Source organism: Rattus norvegicus, chromosome 1 (assembly GCF_036323735.1).
Source record: "Rattus norvegicus strain BN/NHsdMcwi chromosome 1, GRCr8, whole genome shotgun sequence".
Lineage (NCBI taxonomy): Eukaryota > Metazoa > Chordata > Mammalia > Rodentia > Muridae > Rattus > Rattus norvegicus.
The window spans coordinates 268,441,621-268,462,738 of NC_086019.1; the positions used below are offsets into that span (position 1 = coordinate 268,441,621).

At 39.0% G+C, this 21,118-nt stretch overlaps 1 protein-coding gene across 2 annotated transcripts in view; it reads right to left on the minus strand.

Annotated features, from left to right (window-relative positions):
• Pdzd8 (PDZ domain containing 8) overlaps nucleotides 1-21,118 on the minus strand; it is a 57,620-nt gene that overhangs the window by 6,317 nt on the left and 30,185 nt on the right. Inside the window, exon 4 of one of the 2 annotated variants that reach the window (NM_001107446.1) lies at nucleotides 2,490-2,652. In NM_001107446.1, the coding sequence (NP_001100916.1) occupies nucleotides 2,490-2,652 (163 nt within the window). Of the gene's footprint in view, nucleotides 1-2,489; nucleotides 2,653-9,739; nucleotides 20,607-21,118 lie in introns of those variants that run through there. The other variant, XM_039110347.2, reaches the window with a different exon arrangement.

Below are 21,118 nucleotides of genomic sequence, written 5' to 3' on the forward strand. Positions count from 1 at the left end.
TAACTTCAGTCACAAAATACCTTTAACCATCTCTCATCAGACCTTTGCAGCTTTGATGCCCACATTTTCCAGTTTCAGCTCAAAACATCAGTGGAATTCTGAGCTTCTTCATAGGGATCTTCCTGACTGATGTGGCTTAACAACTTCTACTGCTTCTGTCTAAGAGTACTATGACCCAGGAGCACAGTAGCATGACATATACACTGATAAAATATCATCTGCTGAGCTCTAATACATGGGCAAAAGCCTCACCCCAACTCTACCTCTTTATTTGTGCTTTGGGAAACTTGCCCTCATCTCAGGTACTCTGGAGGTGGTCATGATAACTAGCATCTGTGGGGATCTGGATTTTTCTTTCAGAATATTTTAAACATGCTCAGAGATTTAGAAAACAGCAAAATTAACTTTATTATTGAAACTGAACATATTTTGCCAATCTTCTTTCTACTACTACCAATCTATTACTAAAACTTTTGTAAATCCAAATGAACTATTACTATAATTTAAGAAATACCTATGAACATAAGGAAAATTTATTTAAAAAATGAATTACTAAAAATATATCATAGGACTTGAATTTATGTCCCAGAGTTGGGACAAGGGATATATTTATTTATATAGGAGGAGGGCATGAGGAAACAAAGCTTTCTGTGGTGCTGAGAAGACAGCTTTAGCAGTTAGGAGCACTGCTTCTCTTTTAGAGAATGGGATTCTATTTCTAGCATCCACATGGTGGCTCATAGTCCTGTGTACCTCCTGTTCCAGGAAAGGTTATTGCTTCTGGCCTCTGCAGACACTGCGTGCATGTGGTACATGCAAACTCATGGAAAGAAAACATGCATACTTAAGTTTTTCTGTTATATTTGAAACTTTTAACAACAAATGTCTACAATATCTGAATTTTTAATCAATAAAACTTGGTGGTACTTTTATAAACATTGGATATCTTTTTTTTTTTTTTTTTTCGGAGCTGGGGACCGAACCCAGGGCCTTGCGCTTGCTAGGTAAGCGCTCTACCACTGAGCTAAATCCCCAACCCCAACATTGGATATCTTGAACAGGTTGACATTTGCTATTTTCTCTATAAAGATTTGTATAATTTGGACTTTTATTTATTTTGCATATTAGGTATTTGCTACTTATATAACTGAAAACAGAACTTAAAAGTCATATTAAAAGTCAAAATAATAATAAAAAAATAACTTACATGTAAGACCAAAATAGGCTATGTACTACTGCAAAAACATTTATACTGAACCATGGTTTGGGTGAAGAAGACAAACTTTTTATATTTATATACAGAGGTGTGTAATGGATGAGGTTTACTTTAATTCCTCCTCTGTGTTCATGAACCAGGAAAACTAGCATGACCTGGGGAACTTGTTAGAAATGCAGGGTCTTGGCTGGTGGTGGTGGTCTACAGAGTGCGTTCCAGAACAGCTAGGGCTACACAGAGAAACCCTGTCTTGATAAAATCAAAATAAATAAATGAATAAATAAAAGTAAATAATAAAGACTCCACCCCAGTTTTTCCGAATCAGAATGAGTTTTGAACATTATTGCAGGGTAAATATGGAATGTGTGGTCCTTTGTATACCACAATCAGAGAGATTTCCACATGAAATGCTAATTTAACTCCAGGTGCTTAACTAAATTGTTTTTATTATCTTAATATCAAGATGGATTTGAACCAAAAGCAGAGTCTAATATATCCAGCGACAACTCCTTTTTTGGAAACTGCTTTACCTTACTTTCTCAGCTGTAAAAGAATACACTATACTATTCTGAAAAGATTAAGATTAATTATAGCCAATTTCATGTGTTCTTGGGTTACTACTGTACTGCTGTGTACAGTGGATTCCTGTTATTATATGCATATACTCAAGCAGATAACTCAGTTTTATTTTTATTATTTACAACAAACAATCCAGTTTAGGAAGGTATGCCGTATTCACCACACCATAGAGATTGGGGTTGGATTCGGAATAACAGCATACTGACAAACCACAGGTCTTTCATATAATATGAAGCCTCAGAATAGGATTAGGTGGATCCTCCCTCTCAGGCAAGGAATATTCATCTCCTGTTCATTTCTAGTGCTACAAAATGATGAGAGTAGTGCTAACACAAGCAGCACATTTAGGGTCATGGGTAATGGACATACAGGAAGGAACTATTATCTGGCTCTTAATTTTGTATTTAAAATACATAGAGGAGAAGGTGGGAAGGGAAAGGAAATTAGAAAATTCTGGTAAAGTGGTTTAAAGCTGAAATATATTTAAAGACCAGGGCTAAACTGGCACTTGTTTTTTACAAACATGTTAAGGCCTCTTTTACAATTTTCTTTAGAATCAAAGATTTTTCCATTATAAAACTAACAGACGCTTGTTTCAGAAATAGGGAAAAGAGAGAGGGAAAAAAAAAACCCTCTTCAACCAATTTTGTAGTTCCTCTGTACACATAAGTTATGCTGCACAGCATGTAATTACCTCCAATAGCAATGAGCCGATCTCCCCGCTGAAGATCTGCAATGGCAGCAGGTGAGTTTGGGGCCACGGTTTCAATTATGACATGCCCAGCATAGCCATCAGTTGACTGAACAAGACGAAGTGTAAGTCCGACACTTTGTAAATTCCCTTTTATTAATTCAACCTTTGATAAAGGATTAAAAACAAAGAAAACATTGAGATAAAGTAATACACAAGAACACGAATACATGACTTTTAAATCACTGTGACTATAATATAATTACAGACATATGAGAAATGAAGCCATTACTAACTATATAAATGAACATACTTTCAGATTATGATGACTTAAATGTAGTCATAAAAACATCAAAAAAGGTATCTGCCTATGCTCCTGTCCTATGCTGTGTGTGTGGCGCATACCCATGAACATGCAGGCAACACCAACTGGACATGTGCTATTCTTTACAAGGAAGAGGAAGAGGAGCTGATGACGCAGTAAGGAGAGAAGCGTGCTCTGGGGGCAGTCTGGCTGAGGAGCTATGGCTGCTGGGGGAAGAGAGAGTTACTTCTCTCTGGGTATGTGGCCACCATTGGAAGTCTGCCCATGCTCCAGGGGATAGCCCGGGCCCACATTTATGTAAGCACTAGTTAGACTCAGTGAGCTATGGAAGATTGGGAAAGATGACATGAAATTGGGAGCAAGGATGTGCTGGGGAGGGTCTGGGAGACTAGAGGGAGTGGGGAGAGGATGTGATCAAAAGTAAAGTACAAGTATAAAATTTTCAAAGAATCAAGTCTATCAAGAAATTAGAGAACATGAGAATGTGAGAGGTAAGGGAGTATGAAGGTCCTGGGGAAGTGAGGGAGAGGGTCAAAATATACACATCAAACATAAAAATATATACATACATGTATGAAAACATTAAATACAGTGCATTCAACATGGTTTTTAAAGGGATCACAGCTATAGTACGAATTTTGGAATTAAAGAAACAAATTAAAAGAAAACCATTCCTAATCATTCTATCTAGAACTACTGTTATAATTTGCATTTGCTTATACTTTAATATGAAATTAAGAATTGAGGGGCCTGAAGATGGCTCAGTGGTTAAGAGCACTGACTGCTCTTTCAGAGGTTCTGAGTTCAATTCCCAGCAACCAGATGGTGGCTCACAACCATCTGTAAGGGGATCAATGCAGGCTGCTTCCCTAGAGGACCATGGTTTGACTCCTCATACCCATACGGTGGCTCACAATTGTCTGTAACTAGTCTCAGGAGACCTAATGTCCCCTTCTGGTCTCTGCAGACAATGTAGAAATGTTGTATACAGACCTATATGCAGGCAAAAACACCTACACACATAAAATAAAACCTTTAAAGATACTTAAAGCTGGGCATGATGATGCACACCTTTAGTCCCAGTGCTGGGAGGCAGAGGCAGGTGGACCTCTCTGATTTTGAGGCCAGCCTAGTGTAAACAGTGAGCTCCAGCACAGCTAGGGCTACATAGAGATAGCCTGTTTCAGGAGGGGGGGATGAAGAAACTTAAAAGATATTAAAAAAAAACCCAAACACTGCATCTGTGCTGATGGTATGCATAGTTACTTTCTCATCATTATTCCTTAAACAACACACTATAATGATCACTTTAACATATAAAAGTTAAAGTATATGAAGGAATATGTATAGCTTGAACACCTAGAGGGGTGAGAAGTTAGAGGCAAAAACTAATTTGCTGCGGAGTGATGAGTGTATTGGATTTCCTTTTCTGTAAGGATTATAAAGGGAGTTTACAAATATATTTTACTAAGACTTATTGATAAATGAAATGCCATTTATCTCATTTAGAGCATTTTGTTAACTAAACCTGTCACTTATTCAATTTGTCAGGAATAAATACAGCAGATTAACACTTATGAATTAAAATAACAGCAATATTCAACTTGTTCCCATTCAACTTGTTTATTAAAAAATAAAAAGGAAGAGCGCATAAGGCGCCACACCCTTCCAGATGGCAGTCCCTCAAGTGTGCTCAGTTACAAATCAGAATGCTTGTGTTGTTCTTTAGCTAGCGTCTCTCACTCCTGCTTTTTAAGGATATGTTTCTAAAATTTCTGCTAATATACAAGCATTTCTGTTTTTAGAGCTTTAACATATAAAGTCTGCTCAGTTAGACATTCACTTTTCCTAGCTGGTGACTGGTAGCTGGTAAAATAGACCTTATTAAAACTGATCTTTAGTTTTTGTGCTGATAGGTTTTGTAAAGTTTTGGAAATTTTTTTATTTTTGAGATAGGATCTCTTACAACACAAGCTGATCAAACCATATAGAGACAGCAGGCCAAGAACACCTGACTACAGGTATGCACATACTAGCTAATGGTAGTTCTTTATTAAGAGATAAAAACATGCTTACCTAAATCAGATATTAATCCCAAATACAGAAAAAGACAAATCAAGTAAACCAAACTATTAATCTGTAATATTCAAACATGGATAAAGAGATTAATCCCACATCAGTAATATAACTGTACATTACAGTTCTAACTGTATATAATATAAAAGTATAACAATCATAAATGGAATTTGAGACTGGTTACCATTCAGGAATCAATTAGTTTACTACAGTAACAAAATAATGGGAAAAGCCATAAATACTTAAACAACTACAAAAGAAATCCCAGCTCTCTCACTCTCTTCTCTCTGTTTCCACGTGTTCCAGGCCAACCTTTCTCTTCCCTCTTCTTTGTCCCCTCTTCTCTGCCCTCATGGCTCTGCTTGTCTGTCTGTCTGTCCTCACAGGTCCTCATGCTCCTCCCTTCCTCCAAATAAACCTCCCTTATATAAAAAAAAAAAAGTAAAGAAAGAAAAGAAACCCCACTTACTCCAACATCTACTCATAATAAAAACTCCCAGCCAGCTAGAACTACAAGAGAACCTCATTATGAGAAACTATAAGAATCTATCAACAACACCAAGCTCAGAGACGGGAGAATTCACATTTCCTGCCTGAATGACAAAACAATCCTATGACCCTCAACACAGTGTGGGAGAGCTGCACATCACAAAGAGAAAGGGGAATGCACATCTTGAGGAGGAAAAAGAGAAACTTGTCATGTGCAGGTAGCAAGGTCTTACACATGAATAATTCCTCAAATGTACCAATTCCTCAATTGTACCCAATTCACAGAGCACTATTTTGGATGAGCCCTAGGTTTTTAATTTACTTCTTTAATTTATACTGGATTAAATCAGATATAGCTTTAAAAAAAAATACTGTACCCAAGGCAAAAAATCCACAAAAATACATTCCAAGTATTTATTTTATTACTTTGAAAATAATTGAACTGAACTTCCAAATTTCTAAGAATTTATTTTAACTTATGTGTGCATAAGACATCTACATGTGGTTAACATACATATTTCATACTCGCTCACATGCACGCCCCTGTGAGGCTGAGAGTGAGCTCAACTATGGTGCTCACTCTGTAAACACAATCACCTGAGTTCAGTCCCCAAAACATTACCCCCCCAAAAAAAGAAGAAAGAAAGAAAGAAAGAAAGAGCGAACAAACGAACAAGATGAAGCATGGTGGTGTGGCTTGTGATTCCAGTCCCGGGGAGGCAAGGGACATTCTAACCCAATTGGTGAGTTTTAGGACAGACAAGGGATGGACAAGAGATAAAACTATAAATAAGGCAGCAAGGCAGTTAGCTCACCATCCCTTTGGACTGTGCAAGTTTGCCTTTTACTTTTCTCTTAGAAAACTATGACAGCCTAGTTTCCTCTGCCCCAAGCAAGTACCAGGACACACGCAGCAGGAGGTGATAAGTGAGGCCCCACAGCCTGTCCTGACTAGAATGCTGTATCATGGAATTTGTCTGGAAATTTTGGGTCAAACCCCTCAACATCAATTCTGTGATGACAGAAGACATAAAAACTCTAGGGCCTCGGGCCTCAAATGTCTGTCAGAGTTGGCAGCATGAAAGCCAAAACCTAAACAGTGGTTCCTTGCTTTAGAGACTAAGCTGCACCTCAACAATGAAGCAGATGTGGCACAGACATGTGCGGGTGACAGGGATGGGAAGGCAGGGGAGGAAGGACTGCCTCTGGGTGGGTGGTCTAGGGAAGGCATCACACGAGGCACAACACTTGGCTATTCATGTTGTAAAAGCATAAGCAGCTGGAACGGCTAGGACTGCTACTGAGGATTACAGCTGATGGCATTACTGGAGGGAAGAGACGGTGACAGAGGTGCAATGTGAAATGAGAATCGTCCAGCTGACATCAGCTGACTTAACTAAAACTATAATCCTGACTATAAGAGTTGGACTAGAGAACAGCTGTAGCACACTTCATGGACATTCTGTTTATCTAAGACCAGATCCTATAATATATTATCATTTAATAAATATATGGAATATACAAAATATACCTATTTACTCTAAGCATGTTTTTGAATATTAATTTATGATTTTTTAAAATAAAAATAAACGTTCTCTATATGCCTACTGTGGATACTAGTGCTTTCCAACCCTCCGTACCTGGGGAGTCATCACATGTGAATTAAAAGGAGCCAGAACCAGACTAGATTGGCAAGTAACGGGCATTGGTCTGGGTATTAGCAGCCGTGGAGGGTTAGAAATCTGCCCAGCTTGGGTTTGCAGTTTGTTAATAAACTTAACAGGTCCTTCTATCAGTTATTTGTGAACAGATGAGGCTTTCCTCCTTAAAATACTACTGTGGCTTCTAACTGAATCACATTTCTTGTATCTCTTACATCTGTGCACTGGGGGTACAGAACATGAACACAAACAAGAACATGCTTCTTTATGATCTGTACTGACAGTTAGTGTGTTCATCAATTATGGTTGTGACTTTTAAAAGCCGTGGATGATTAAAAAAATCATCAATCATGTAGATCTTTCAGCAGGCATGCTGCTTTCTATATGGATAGACAGTAAGCAGGTAGTTCTTAGCCTGGAAGCAATCTGAGCTCTCTAATCATAACCAAGTTGAACCGACAATTCAGTAAAATAGTTACACTTCTAACACGTTTATCTGCCAAGTACGTACGTGTTGCAAACAGTTAAAATTTATGTAATATAAAAGTATTCTAGTTTTTAAAATCTTAAATTATACTTTTACTGCATTTATTCATATGTGTGTGGAGGAAATACACAGGTGGAAGTCTCCCTCACTTCTACAAGGAGAGTTGGTTCTCTGCACCACGTAGGTTCTGGGATCAAACTTGGATTTTAGTCACAAATCCATCTTGTCTGCCCTCATCTTAGAAATCCTGACCTCTCAATTATAATTCACAGCTTGGAGATGAGTATTTAATATACTAATGATAACTGTCTGAGTCTGATATCCAGAATTAAATTACCCATGGAAGCTTCAAAACCTGTCATTACAGTTTAACCTATTTATAAATTTTTATGTCCTGTCTCAATGATGGTGATAATCTGTCTCCTCTCTCCTGACCTCCCTTTCTAAGAGTTAGAGTCTCAGTCTCTCATTCTCGATGTCTCTGTCACACACACACACACACACACACACACACACACACACACACATATCATGGTGCTTAAGTGGGTAGATCTGTACAGGATCAAGAATGAATTCTAAATTAAGTTTTTGCACACGGACTCTACAGGCACATATTTTCCTTACAGGAATGATGCTTACCTATTTAGCAGTTAACTTCCAGTGAACAGGTGAAAACCTACCAAATAGTTATGGCATATTGAAAAAAAATTTTTGAAGGACAATTGTTAGCTGGGATACTTTTGTACACAGTGGGGTTTGAATTTCTGTCTCTACATATTAGTTTTACCAAATTTGAAAAGTGATTTAGCCCTAGAGGACTTTTTTTTTTCCCTTCCTCCCTTCAGCAGGGTGTCACTATATTGCCCTGGCTGCCCAGGAACTCACTTATGTAAACCAAGCTGCCTACACAGAGATCTACCTGCTTCTGCCTCCAGTGCTAGGACTAAATGCATATGCTATCACATTTGGCTTGTAAGATTTATTTATAAAGAGAATATATTAGTTCATATTTGTTACAGCCAAAAAATGCCTGGAGCAGAATGTTTGTGAAGAAAAGAGTTTACTTAGATGTTTTGGAGGTTCGCTGGTACAGCTCAGCCCTCCTGAGGATCTCATAATAAGTAGCCTTGCTTACTTTCTACAGTGCGGAGGGTATAAAAGAAAGTACACAGTATTGCAGGAAGGCAGAGGGACTCAGCTGGGCTCCTTCATAATATCCTTTAGAAAGCTCCAGGGTTCCTATGAGAGCTACTTTAACTTTTCTGAGAATAGCTCTGTGACTCAAGGACTTCCCTCAAGGCTTCAATGGCTTTATGGATCTACCATCTTCTATATTGCCAAAATGGGACAAGTTTTCAACACATTAACCTTTAGGAGAAACAAACCATATCCAAGTTGCAGAGAAGAGACCACTATCTTAGCACACTGGGTGGTTGTCATGATTAAATGAAACTGGGCATAAATGTCAAATATAAATTAGGCACCTCCAAAATCTTTCCTCAGAAAGACTTCCTTTTGATTGAAAATCAAGGCCTCTCAAAACAGAACCCTAGCTTGGCCATCAGATAACTTAGTTTCTAAAGTAACTGAATGATAAATTAGGACTGCATCTTTCAGTTACAGAGACAACAAAGGCATAGACATACACAGAAAACAAAAATTTCATTATATAAATGCAAATGACTTAAGAGATCTAAGGAATAAAAAATGGTCCTCTGCTTAGATTCAAGGATGTTAAAATAATTCCATCAATACACTTACGTTTTCTTCTTTTTAAATTTGATTAAAGCCTTTGTTAATGCTTTGATTCGAAACAAATCTAAGTCTAATATAACCATTCTAGTGAAATAAAAGGTAAGGAAAGTAGGCAAAGGCTGAGGTTGTTATGGAAACAACAGCAAAGAACACTCACGTCCTTTTAAATTCTTGTCAAAGAAAAACAGCTCTTAATTGGAGTCCCCAAATTAACCTCCCTTCACCTTCACATAGTAACAATGAACTTCTGCAAAGTGATGCATACATTACAAAGTCTGTGGGAGAGCATAGAGAAAGATATTTTTAAATATACTTTTCTAAAAATAACTTTTTATCTTGAAATAATTTCAGTAATAACAGAAGAGTTACAACTTTTCCTACTTATCCCGAGCATATTTCCTGACTACTTTCCTCCTGCATATTTTCTCCTGAATCATCTGAAAATAAGGCACAGACACGAGTCCCCTTTTCACTAGCTATCTACATATTCCCTAACAGAGTCATTCTCTCAAATAAACCATCCTCCTTATAGTAAACCTGCTTATCTGCTTATGTTAGAGCGACCACTTGGCTTTCTTATCTTTTGTTTGTTTTGTTTTTTGAGAGAGGGCTTCTATGTGTAGCCCTAGCTTGTCCTGGAACTCACTTTGTAGACCAGGCTATCCCTGAACTCAGGCATCCAACTGGCTCTGCCTACTGAGTGCTGGGATTAAAGGTATGCGCCACCACACCCTGCGTGGCTTTCTCATCTTTAAAAATAGTTTTTAAAATTTAAATTCATGTTTAACATTTTATTTTATGAATATTTTGCCTGCATATATGTATGTGAGCAATGTATATATCTGTTGCCTTCAGAAAGCAGAACAGGGTGTCTGACATACATAGCTGGAACTGGAAATGGAGTTACGGATAGTTTTAAGCCATCATATGGCTATCAGGTGGTGGGAACTGAACCCAGATTCTCTCCAAAAATAGCAAGTGCTCTTAACCACTGAGTCATCTCTCCAGCCCTAGGTCTCATATCTCAAAAACAGACAAAAGCACCCCTGTTGCAGTAAATATTAAAAAAAACAAAAACAAACAAACAAACAAAAAAAAGGTAACCTTTTATCCCACGCTACTGCCGGGACCAGTGGGGCCGTATGGCACCATGGGGTACTTTAATCTCAGCAGCTCCATGCTGACCCCAAGTACTCTCAGACTCAGGTGGTTCGAGAGCCTTCTGCCATGCTCGTCTCTTGAGTTAGTTCCAGCACCCTGGGACCATATGGAACTAACCATAATTTGTCTCTGGTTAGTATCTCTCCTGGCAGCTCTCTGCTAGCCTCACACTCTCTGGTTCCAGCTACCCAGTGAAATCAAGACTCAACAACTGCAGCCCACCAATCAGATTTATATGTTAGATTCTCAATCCACAATACATCCACACAGTAAACTCACAACAAACTGATAAGGATATAAGCCGCCCACCTACTGACCTACAGAGATCCATCCCTTAAGAAATATACATAACTACCCAGGGCCATTCAAGACCACCCAGATCTGGGTCGTCCTTCTCCATCTCCATCTTGATTCTCTTCTCCTCCTTCTCGTCCCCTTACAAAAGCTTTGTCCCCCCCTTATTTTTTTACTGTCCAATCATGGCCTTGACCTAACTTGTGCCAGCCCTCACCTGCACATAGACATCAACCGACACTTTACCCTTTCTGTCTAATTAAAAACAAAAACAAAACAAAAAAAAAAGCTTTTCTCTCAAATGTAAGCTGAGCACAACTATTATCATTTGTAATTTATAAAGCATAAAATACACCTAACACCCAGTCCAACATTTTATCAGTTAAACAGAACATTTAGTTATCTATTCTAGCTTAAGAAAGGCTTAACATCTATGTTATGTCCTGGCTAGCTTGTATACACTCTGATAATTATCCAAATAAATATGTCTTCTCAAAGTTAAACAGCCTGGGTAGGCTATGAGACTATAACTAGTTTCAACCCTGTCAGAAATCTGAGAATGACCAATATTGTCTGATTATATAGAAAGCCTAACACAGCTTCCCGAACTGAGGCAGGTTGAAGAGACAATTGTCTACTTGCACAGTCCCCAGTTAGCAACACGTGAGAGCAAGTCTTCAGCCTTGGGCCTGGGATCACCTGACAGACTTTTGAAAAGCAGAATTATGAAGGGCTGATCATTCTGGCTCAGCAGAAATTATCAGTCAACTATTCTGCAATGTGTCCTTTTCTGGACAGTATTTTGTCTGTAGATAAAATAGGCAATTTCTGCAAAGTGGCTACCTGAGGTAGTGATGTTCAATTTCTTCATTGAATTCACCAAATGGGAGCTGTTAGGAGCAGACAGCTATCAACAAATGATTAAAAAAAATAATAAATGTCACTTTTTGTGAATTTCTGATGTTGCTGAAAACCATCTAACTATGTAAGCAATCGGAACTGTTAATTATATTAATAAATTATCTTGAAAGCACTCTAACAATAAATTTTCAGCCATGAATTTGCTATCTGATCCTTAACTCTTATGGTTAATCATCTCGGATTAGTTTTCTAATAGCAGTAAAGGACTGGGTATAAGCCTTGTATTCTTCAATGTGTTGTATAGACACAATGCCTATAAGAAAATAACAGTATCAATCCCACTTTATATCAATAAGAAATTTGTACCAATGAAAACCACTTTCTGTCATGCCCAGGAAACATTTGGCTTGCCCTCCTGACCTTGTAATAGGAAGAACTAGAAGGCATGGCTGAGGGACTAAGGGAGAGGCTTCCACAGCCTCAGCCTTTGCCTGCTTTTCTTTCCTTTTATTTCACTAGAATGGTTATATAAAACTTAAATTTATTTCAGATCAAAGCATCAACAAAGGCTTTAATCAAATGTAAAAAGAAGAAAACTTCATTATTGATTATTCAGATGGCGTTATTTTAACAGCCTTTTGATCTAGGCAGACCATTGTTTACTTCTCTTCTCTAGGAGATGAAGTTCACCATCACACAACTAGAGTGGAAGAATTTGGACTTGAACCCAGGCACACTGGATACCATCAGTGGAGAAGATATAATAGGTGAAATTATGTTCTCTGAAGATGCTGTATCCATGTTACATATCCCACAGAGGACTTGCTTGACTAACCTAACTATGGAGATGAAATGCCGCAGGTGTTTAACTAAAAATCCATGGATGTTACAAGCCCCTTTCAGCCAACTGTCTTAATGTCTATATCTGGCTTAATAGTCTCCCAATTTTACAAAATTACACCAATTTTAAACTTCTCAGAATGTTTACATTTAGTAGAGCTCTAGCCTCAACCAACCCAAAAGCCAAGTATACTATAACACCAAAAATCTACAGAGGAAATTTCCCCCCAACTTGTTGTGGTCTACTTGCCTGGTGTTTCCTACCAATGTAAATGGTATCTATGCTAACTTATGACTTTCCTTTTTCATCCTGGAGCTGTAAAAGTTTGTGTAACCACTTCCAAAACAAAATACATTCAGAGTAACTTGAACCCATGTTTCCTGGTCATGGTCATTCATATTTGATCCAGAATAACCTGAAGCAGAGTGGTTATAGCAAAACAGAGCAGCAGCCAAGAGACACTCAATCTGGGTTTGTAGAATGCCTCTGGTACCTGCTAATTGGGCATTATTTTATCTTTTTGTACCTTGTTTTCTTTATATACATAATGATGATGATATGCCTATTCTTACGGGATTAACAAGAATTATATGGTTAATGTATGTTCCATGGCAGCCACCCATGATAATACCTTGTGAGTGTTGATTACCTTTGACTGAGAACATGTGGGCAGTGAGGTGGATTCCACCTACTGCACAAGGCCTGGCAGTATCTTCAACACATTCCTGAATCATCTGTGATCAGCTCTGCATTCAGCATCTGTGCATGTCTGAGAGTGAGTTCTCTCTCTAGTGAAGGACGATTTTATGAGAAGGTATTAGTACACTTTGAAAAGATGAGTTCCTGAAACAGTGTGGGTTAAACTCATCATTTCTCTTGGGTCACAGTGAAGTAAATGCCTTACGAAATAGAACCTAAAGTGACACTTATGCTTTGTGACTATTAGCTCCTTAATTTTCTCCAAGCAGCTCTTCTTCGCACGTGTTTTATGTGTATGTTTGTATATGTGCAGGCTAGAGGTCACGTGGGTGTCTTCAGTTGATTTTCATTTTCACCTACTTTCTGAGACAGGTTATCTCACTGAACTTGGATTTCACCATTTGTTCAGAGATAGGATGCTAGTGAGCTTTAGGGGGTCAGTCTGTCAACACCACTCCCCAACAACTGCTGCTGAGGTTACAGATTTCTACCACCACTGTTGGCTTTTACACACTCAGTTCTTGCTTACGTGGCAAGCACTTTACCCACTGAATCATTTCCCAAGGCCCTTCAACAGCCCTTAAAAACAAACAAACAAGCAAGCAAACAGACAAACTAGAGTTGGGGATGCAGATCACTGTTAGAACTTATTAGCATGTGCAAGGTCCTGGGTTTGATCTCTAGCACTGCCAAAATACAAAATGAATTTCAATTCTTATCAGTATATTATGAAATCACAATTTCTCCTATCCTATTTGAACCTTAAATAGAGGGCATAGGGTACAAATAAACTGTTGAATTTAAGAGTTCACTGAAAGGTGAAATAATAGGGCTGAATATATAAAAACAAAATAAACAGCAAATCAAAAGAAAACCTCATCTCTGGACTGACCTTTGTCAGTCCCTACCAGTTCACAACTAAGTTGTCCAGAATATCTGCTTTTTCTTCTACCTCCTCAAAGCTGTTCCTTCTAGCTTCCTTTCTCTAAAACTCTCCCATTTCCAGGGCTATCCAGAGCAATGCTGGTCCCATTTTTCATGTCCATTATCACCAACCTCATAGATGCTCATTCCCTCTATGTCAAGTTTTTCCATTGCTAGATCACATTCTTGACTCTACTACTCAGATTCAACAAACACATAACTGATGACCTACTTCATGCCAAGTGCTGCGTCAGACATTCATAAATACAGAGGCCCTGACCTCTCATCAGATTGTGTACAGTGTCAGTTTGATTTACAGAATAATTAAGTACTTTATAGATGAGATGGATTTAGACCTTGACATGGTCATGCTGCCAAAAAGGCCACTCTTCATCTTCCCGAAAGAGAGATTCTGAGCTGGGCTGTGGTAGTACACAGCTTTGATCCTGTTTGAGGCTAGCCTGGTCTACAGAGTGAGTTCTAGGACAGCTGAGGCTACAGAGAAAAACCCACAGAGATTCTGATTAAAAATGTTTTATTCTAAAAGCCTCCATACTTTCTACTGTCTTGATTCTATATAAAGATCTTATTCTAGTTTTGAATAACTTTCCTGCATTACCATAATCTTTTAGTGAACTTGGACAGCTCACTCTACCCACTCAGTATACTCAGATACTCAGAGAGAGAGGGGTCTTATGTCTTCCACCCTGAAGTGCTCTCTATAGTCTCTCTCTCAAACCCCTAAGGACACTGTGATGCTTCTTCCACTTGTCACCTTTTTAACACATTATTTTCTAGCTTTCCACAAAGAATGTTACTTTCCTTTATCAGAAGCTCAGGGCACTTCTGCTCTGAAACCGACATGATCAGAGCTACTAACAGTAATACACGATGCACACAGAAATGCTGACCTCTCGTTCTTGTCAAGAAGGATCACAGCGGGCTGGAGAGATGGCTCAGTGGTTAAGAGCACCTGACTACTCTTCCAGAGGTCCTGAGTTCAATTCCCAGCAACCACATGGTGGCTCACAACCATCTGTAAAGAGATCTGATGCCCTCTTCTGGTGTGTCTGAAGACAGCTACAGTGTACTTATATATAATAAATGAATAAATCTTAAAAAAAAAAAAAAGAAGGATCACAGCATGGATCACACCTCATATTGTGTCTCAGTGTCCTAGACTCCTCATTCTTAGTATACTAGACTACTTTGATTTAAAGTAAACTATTCTAATATAAATTCTTACTTGTTCTCAGAATTTCACAATCATACCAGAGTATAAAAAGCCAAGACAGTTATTTTTAACTAAGATGAACTTTTAAGAGTGGAAATGTTATACAGAATTTACTATTAGAGCATTTGCCTTATTTAAGAAACCAATTATAAATTACATATGGTTAAAATTTCATCAAGTCCCTACTGTATTCTCAAATGTTATCAAGCTGAACTAAACCAAAGTTTTCATAAAAGACTGACATTTTCAAATAAAGCTTTATTTGCTTTAATCTTTCTCTTCCTTTTGATAAGATTAAGACTGCAAATGGCAAATGGTTAAATAGGCACACCAAAATTCGACCTGCCAGGCATGTGGCCTTAAGTAAACACACCAAAATGCCAAGTCCTAGGCATCTGGTCTAATGTACTTAGAAGTCAAATGTTCTTACTTAAAATTAAAGTTTTTCAGAAAGCCCTTTAAAATCATTTGTAGGGACTGTCAGTAATATGTAAAGAAATTTGGAAATATAGATTTTTACTCATTATTACCCAACAAGGCTTCTAAAATTGTCCAAAACTAAGACAAAATAAAGATAGTTCGATTTTAAATCACATCAAGATGTTTATTTTAGCTATGCTGAACTATACTTATGAGGCATTCTTTTGATGCTTTTAGTCCTGCCAGAAAGAAAATGCATCACGGGGTACTACAATTGTAAACTCAGATTCTCACACTGAAAAAACAGCTCCTTACAGAAGCAACATTAATTAATAAATCTCATTTGGAAGATTTCCTCATCCTAAATATTTTTATTTTTTTTAAAGAAATGGAATATATCCAGGGAAGAAAAAAGGAAATCAAGGCATGACTAAAAGTCATGCTGAAATCATGGCAGTCTGGAAGAAAAATTGGGAAAGTACTTGGAGACTGATGTCTAGATAGTTAGACTTAGTCTTACCAGAATACTTACTGAATGCAGAACCAAGCCTATCAAGGTACTTACTATAACAGAAGATTCTGCTGGAAACAACATAGGTCAAATTATACAATTATACAAATGTAACTAAAACTCCAGCTGTGACACCTACTTAACACATGAGTCTGTCAGATAGGAAAGGTCCCAGAAGTGACTACTGTAGGTAGCTGACATTGATATGGCAGGTGAAAAATTCTGAAATATCGAAAGCAAGAGAGAATGGGAGTAACTTGCTGGTAAGAGAAAAACTGAATTCCAAACAAGAGAAAACTCAGATACCAGCAAAAGTAAGAGGTCACTATCAACCTTAGACTAAAGGATAGACTTAAGTGGTTATTGGGGCTGAACATCAAGTGGAAACAAGAATAGAGTCTTGTCTTGTGAGGAGAGTGGGCCAAATATGATGGCAAGGATCAGTCATGGAAAGGTCACATCTGTAACAACAAGCAGGAAATAGAGAGCTCAATGCATATGGCCTGTAGTTTTTGAAACCTAAAAGCCCACCACAGGACTCCAGTGAGACATCGCTTCCAAAATGCCACACCGACTAATCATCCCCATGTATTCCACCAACTTGGGACCAAGTATTCAGACATACATATCTGTCAGGGGGCATTTAAAAAAAAAACGATAAACCAGCTGGTAGGAGGAAGAATACCCTGGTTTCTTTCTCCAGTCCACTCTCATTTCCCATGAGTGTATCACATCCATCAACTACAGCTGAAAACTACTGACACTGAGAACCTGGAATAACAGCGGACACCCCAGGAATGGAACAGGAAAGAAGTTCATGAATATATCTGAACAATGGCAAACTGTAGATTAATGTCTTTATGCAAGAAGGCAAGTATAGGATACAATGAGACCTGTCATTGGATGAGAAGGAAGGACAGGATAGGTGGGAAAAAAGTTTTAAAAAGAGAAGGAACTGGGAGAACATGGCAGCAGATGTTAAGATTCTTCTCTGCTCATAGATACAGGTTGTTATGAATATTTTTAAGGGATGGGTGTGTACAAGATTTTGTGCTGTCTAGATGAGCAAATTATATCTTATCAATTGGATCAGAGGTTACTGTGTGGTGTGCTCTCTCATGTGGCAAGAGAAGATGCGGTGGCCAGATGCACCAAGCCTGCTACAGAATTGGGATGTGTGAGCCTGGCGTGGTAACAACCCCTCCAAGGGAACTGTGAGTGAAAGCAAAGCAGCGTGGCAAGATGCCAAACTGGAACGGACCGTAGACCGCCTGGGTCAGAGAGTACTTAGGGGAGAATGGTGGAGCCACTGATATAAATTAGCGCTAGTTGCTAGTCCCTATGGCCAGATGGAGCTGGAACTAGTGAGAGAGTGACCGGCCAGGTCAGAGAGAGCGAGCCCAGGGCAGAAGCGCAGAGCGGTATGCGCAGGAACCTGTGGCGCAGGGTTTTTCTACTGAAACAGGCTAAGCCCTGGCACAAGCAGAGGTCTGGAGAATATAGATGTACATGGAGAAACAAGCTGAGTTAGCACATGTCACAGTTTTCAAGAAAGAACTTTAGGACAATTTAGGAAGGATATACAATTATCAGAGATGTATAGTACATAGTAAGGCCAATCAGAAGTACTGAATGCTAGCGTGACTGGGGCTGAGAATGGGAGAGGACATGAAGGCACCAAGCTTACCAGGTCCCTTTCCTGGCCATATAAAGCCGCCTGTCTTGATCTTTGGGGAAGTAAGGAATCACTCAGAGATTTGATCAAGCAACAGGGCATGATAATTTTTGTCAATCAGACCTTAAAGATCACCAGCCACTTACTCCTCCTCTTACAGCCTCCTCTTTCCTTCCAGAACATTCAGCCACTAAACTGCAAAATAGTCTAAGAAACTTATTAATACCTGTGTAGCTGACAGCAGCAGATTTCTCAACCATTAATCATTAGTGGTATGAGACTTCTCTTCTCCGTGCCTCACTATCTTGTCAGTCGGTAATGCTAATCTTTCCCCCCTCCGTTTATCTTTATATAGCTATTTCACGAGGGAAGAGTTGTGGCTAGAGTAGGAACTGCAGAGAGCAACATCAAGATTAGCCTACAAAAGAGGACAGTGGCAGATGACAGGAAACATTTCCCCATGTGGGCTACATGCAAGCAACAGAGTAGGTACAAAAGCAGCCTAGGACTGACAAGGGCTAGGAGACAGTACTAGTGAGTAACCTACAATGGGTCCTCAGTCTGCTGGTGAGTGCTTTGTGTATATGCTGTTTCCAGCTCATTAGCACACACCCACTTCAGGAGTGCCTCCCCTATTGCCTCTATTTCTATTAACTTAAAAAGAAACTGTCAAACACATTTATTTTCTTATGAACTAGCCATCTAAAATACATTCACAATTCTATTTTTCAGCTGGTAAAGTGCCTACTGTGAAAACAAGGGAGAGTCTGAATTTGACACCTATTTCACACATAAAAAAACAAAAACAACAACCAAAAAACCACCACCCCTGGGCATGGTGGCACACACGTTGTAATTCCAGTGCTGGAGATCTCTGGAGTTCAATGCTCATTGGCCAATGGGTTAGTTTAGCCTATTCAGTGAGTTCCAGGCCAGTGAGAGATCTCATCTGAACAAAAAGAAGTTTTGTTCTGTTTTTCTTCTGGAATAATAGAGGGTTTTCCCCCCCCCAGCCCTAGCATAATAATAGAGATTGACATTTAGCCTCTACAAGCATATGCATATACACACATGTACACACACATGTACACATACACACACACACACACACAGAGTTACTCATACTATATGACTCAATTCTGCCAATATAATTTGCCTTCTTAGGAATTATTAAATTCACAAAATTTCAATTTATTGGTTGACACTGTTGTTGACATTTTTAACACCTGGTTAAATTACTCTTTCTTGACAACTACCTGTGACATATGCTAGGATCTAAAATAATAATTCAAAATTAAATATCTTACTAACCTTTGCTATAAAATATTAAATCTGTCCAATCTCTTACCTTTGAAGATAAAATAAAGAAAACTGAAGATGCTAGCAGCAATGGTAAATTATGAACAACTCAAAGTGAAGCCAAATTTAACCAGACAAAACAATAATCTTTTTTAGAGTTATGTATTTTGGCACAACCTCTAAACCCAGATATTATTTCATTCCTTAGAGAAGCTACTTCAAATTGATTGAAAATGTAAACTTTAAGGTGGTACAGGAATAACAACCAGGAGGAAAGAGAAGAGGGGAAAGGGGGGAGGAAAGGGGGAAAGGAGGAAGGGAGGAAGGGAGAGGGGGAGAGAGAGAGAGAGAGAGAGAGCGCACGCAGACAGATGGACGAACAGACAGAAGAGACCTCTATGCCTACTTACCTTGGCCTAGAGAGATAGCTAATTAGATAACTGTACACGCATAAGGACCTAAGTTCATGTTCCCAGCATCCACATAAATGCTGTGCATAGCTGGCTGGGAGTGATGCACACCTTCAATCCCAGACACTTGGGAGGCAGGGGCAGGCAGATCTCTGAGATCAAGCCAGCCTAGTCTATATTAATGGGTTCCAAGCTAGACAAGGGTGACACAGTGAAAGTGTCTCAAGGAAGAAAAAAGGCAACTTAAAGAAATGGTGGGGGGGCTGGGGATTTAGCTCAGTGGTAGAGCGCTTACCTAGGAAGCGCAAGGCCCTGGGTTCGGTCCCCAGCTCCGAAAAAAAGAACCAAAAAAAAAAGAAATGGTGGGCACAGCAATGCTAATCTCTAACCCCAGTGCAAGGGGTGGGAGGTGGGGCAGGATAGAACCCAGAAAGTCAGGTCCCTTAGAGTCCCTGACCTGCTAGCATTGCCAAAACAGGAACACCAGGTTTAATAAGATTCCCTGTCTCAAAACGTCAGAGAAAGACACATTATATTGACACACACACACAGACACATCGAGGACACTCTTAAAACCCCTCTTCTACCACATTCACAATCTTCAACAACTCTTGTTTCTTTCTCATAACCAAGCTCTGTGAGTCAGACCATCCTCCTCTGTTAGTTTAATTTCATTTTTATTTCTCACTCAGGTCAAAATTATTCTATTTCTCCAAGAAAAATTTATGCTACCAATTTTTAAATTGAAGGATGTACCCAACAGTAAGATCTAAGAGCATCATTTTCATTTTGCTTTCTTCATAGTAGCAGCTGTCAAGTTGCAGAGATAGCTACCCTCACTCTTCAGGTTCACTGGCAGCTTCCTCTCCTTTACCCCAGTGTTCTTCCACACCACACATCTAGTTGACACTAGTCCCACAGGGACAGTATCCCTCTGTCTTGAACTGCTTCTCCAGCATCAGAATCCGGGCCCAGAAAAAGTAACTCTTGATAAAATCCTGCTGAGTAAGTAAAGCAAACACTGTGAAGCATCTGAAGCACTCAGGAAAATTAATCCCTCCTAGGGGCTGGGACGATAGCTCAGTCAGTAAAGTGTTTGCCTTTTCAGCATGAGGAATCTAAGTTAGACTTCCCAGAACCCATGTTGTTTTGTTTTGTAAGTCAACCATGGTGGCACTAGAAAGGAGAATAGACAGGTGGATTTCTCGGCTGGCTGGCCAGCCAATCTAACCTACTTGGTGAGCTCCAGCCCAGTGAGAGACCATCTGAGAAAAGAAAGGGTAGATGGCATCTGAGGAATTACATGGAGCTCTGGCTTTTACATGTGGACCCACACATGTGCACCTGTATACATGCACAAATTATAACCTCTGATTCCTTAACTGGAACAATGTTGACATTTTATAAAGAAGACAGAACAGACTGCTTCTTATGCAGTCTGCTCATTACCAGTTCCAGGTGATCTATTTTATTATTGATGCTGCTCTGTTAGCAAAAAAGATAGTAACTG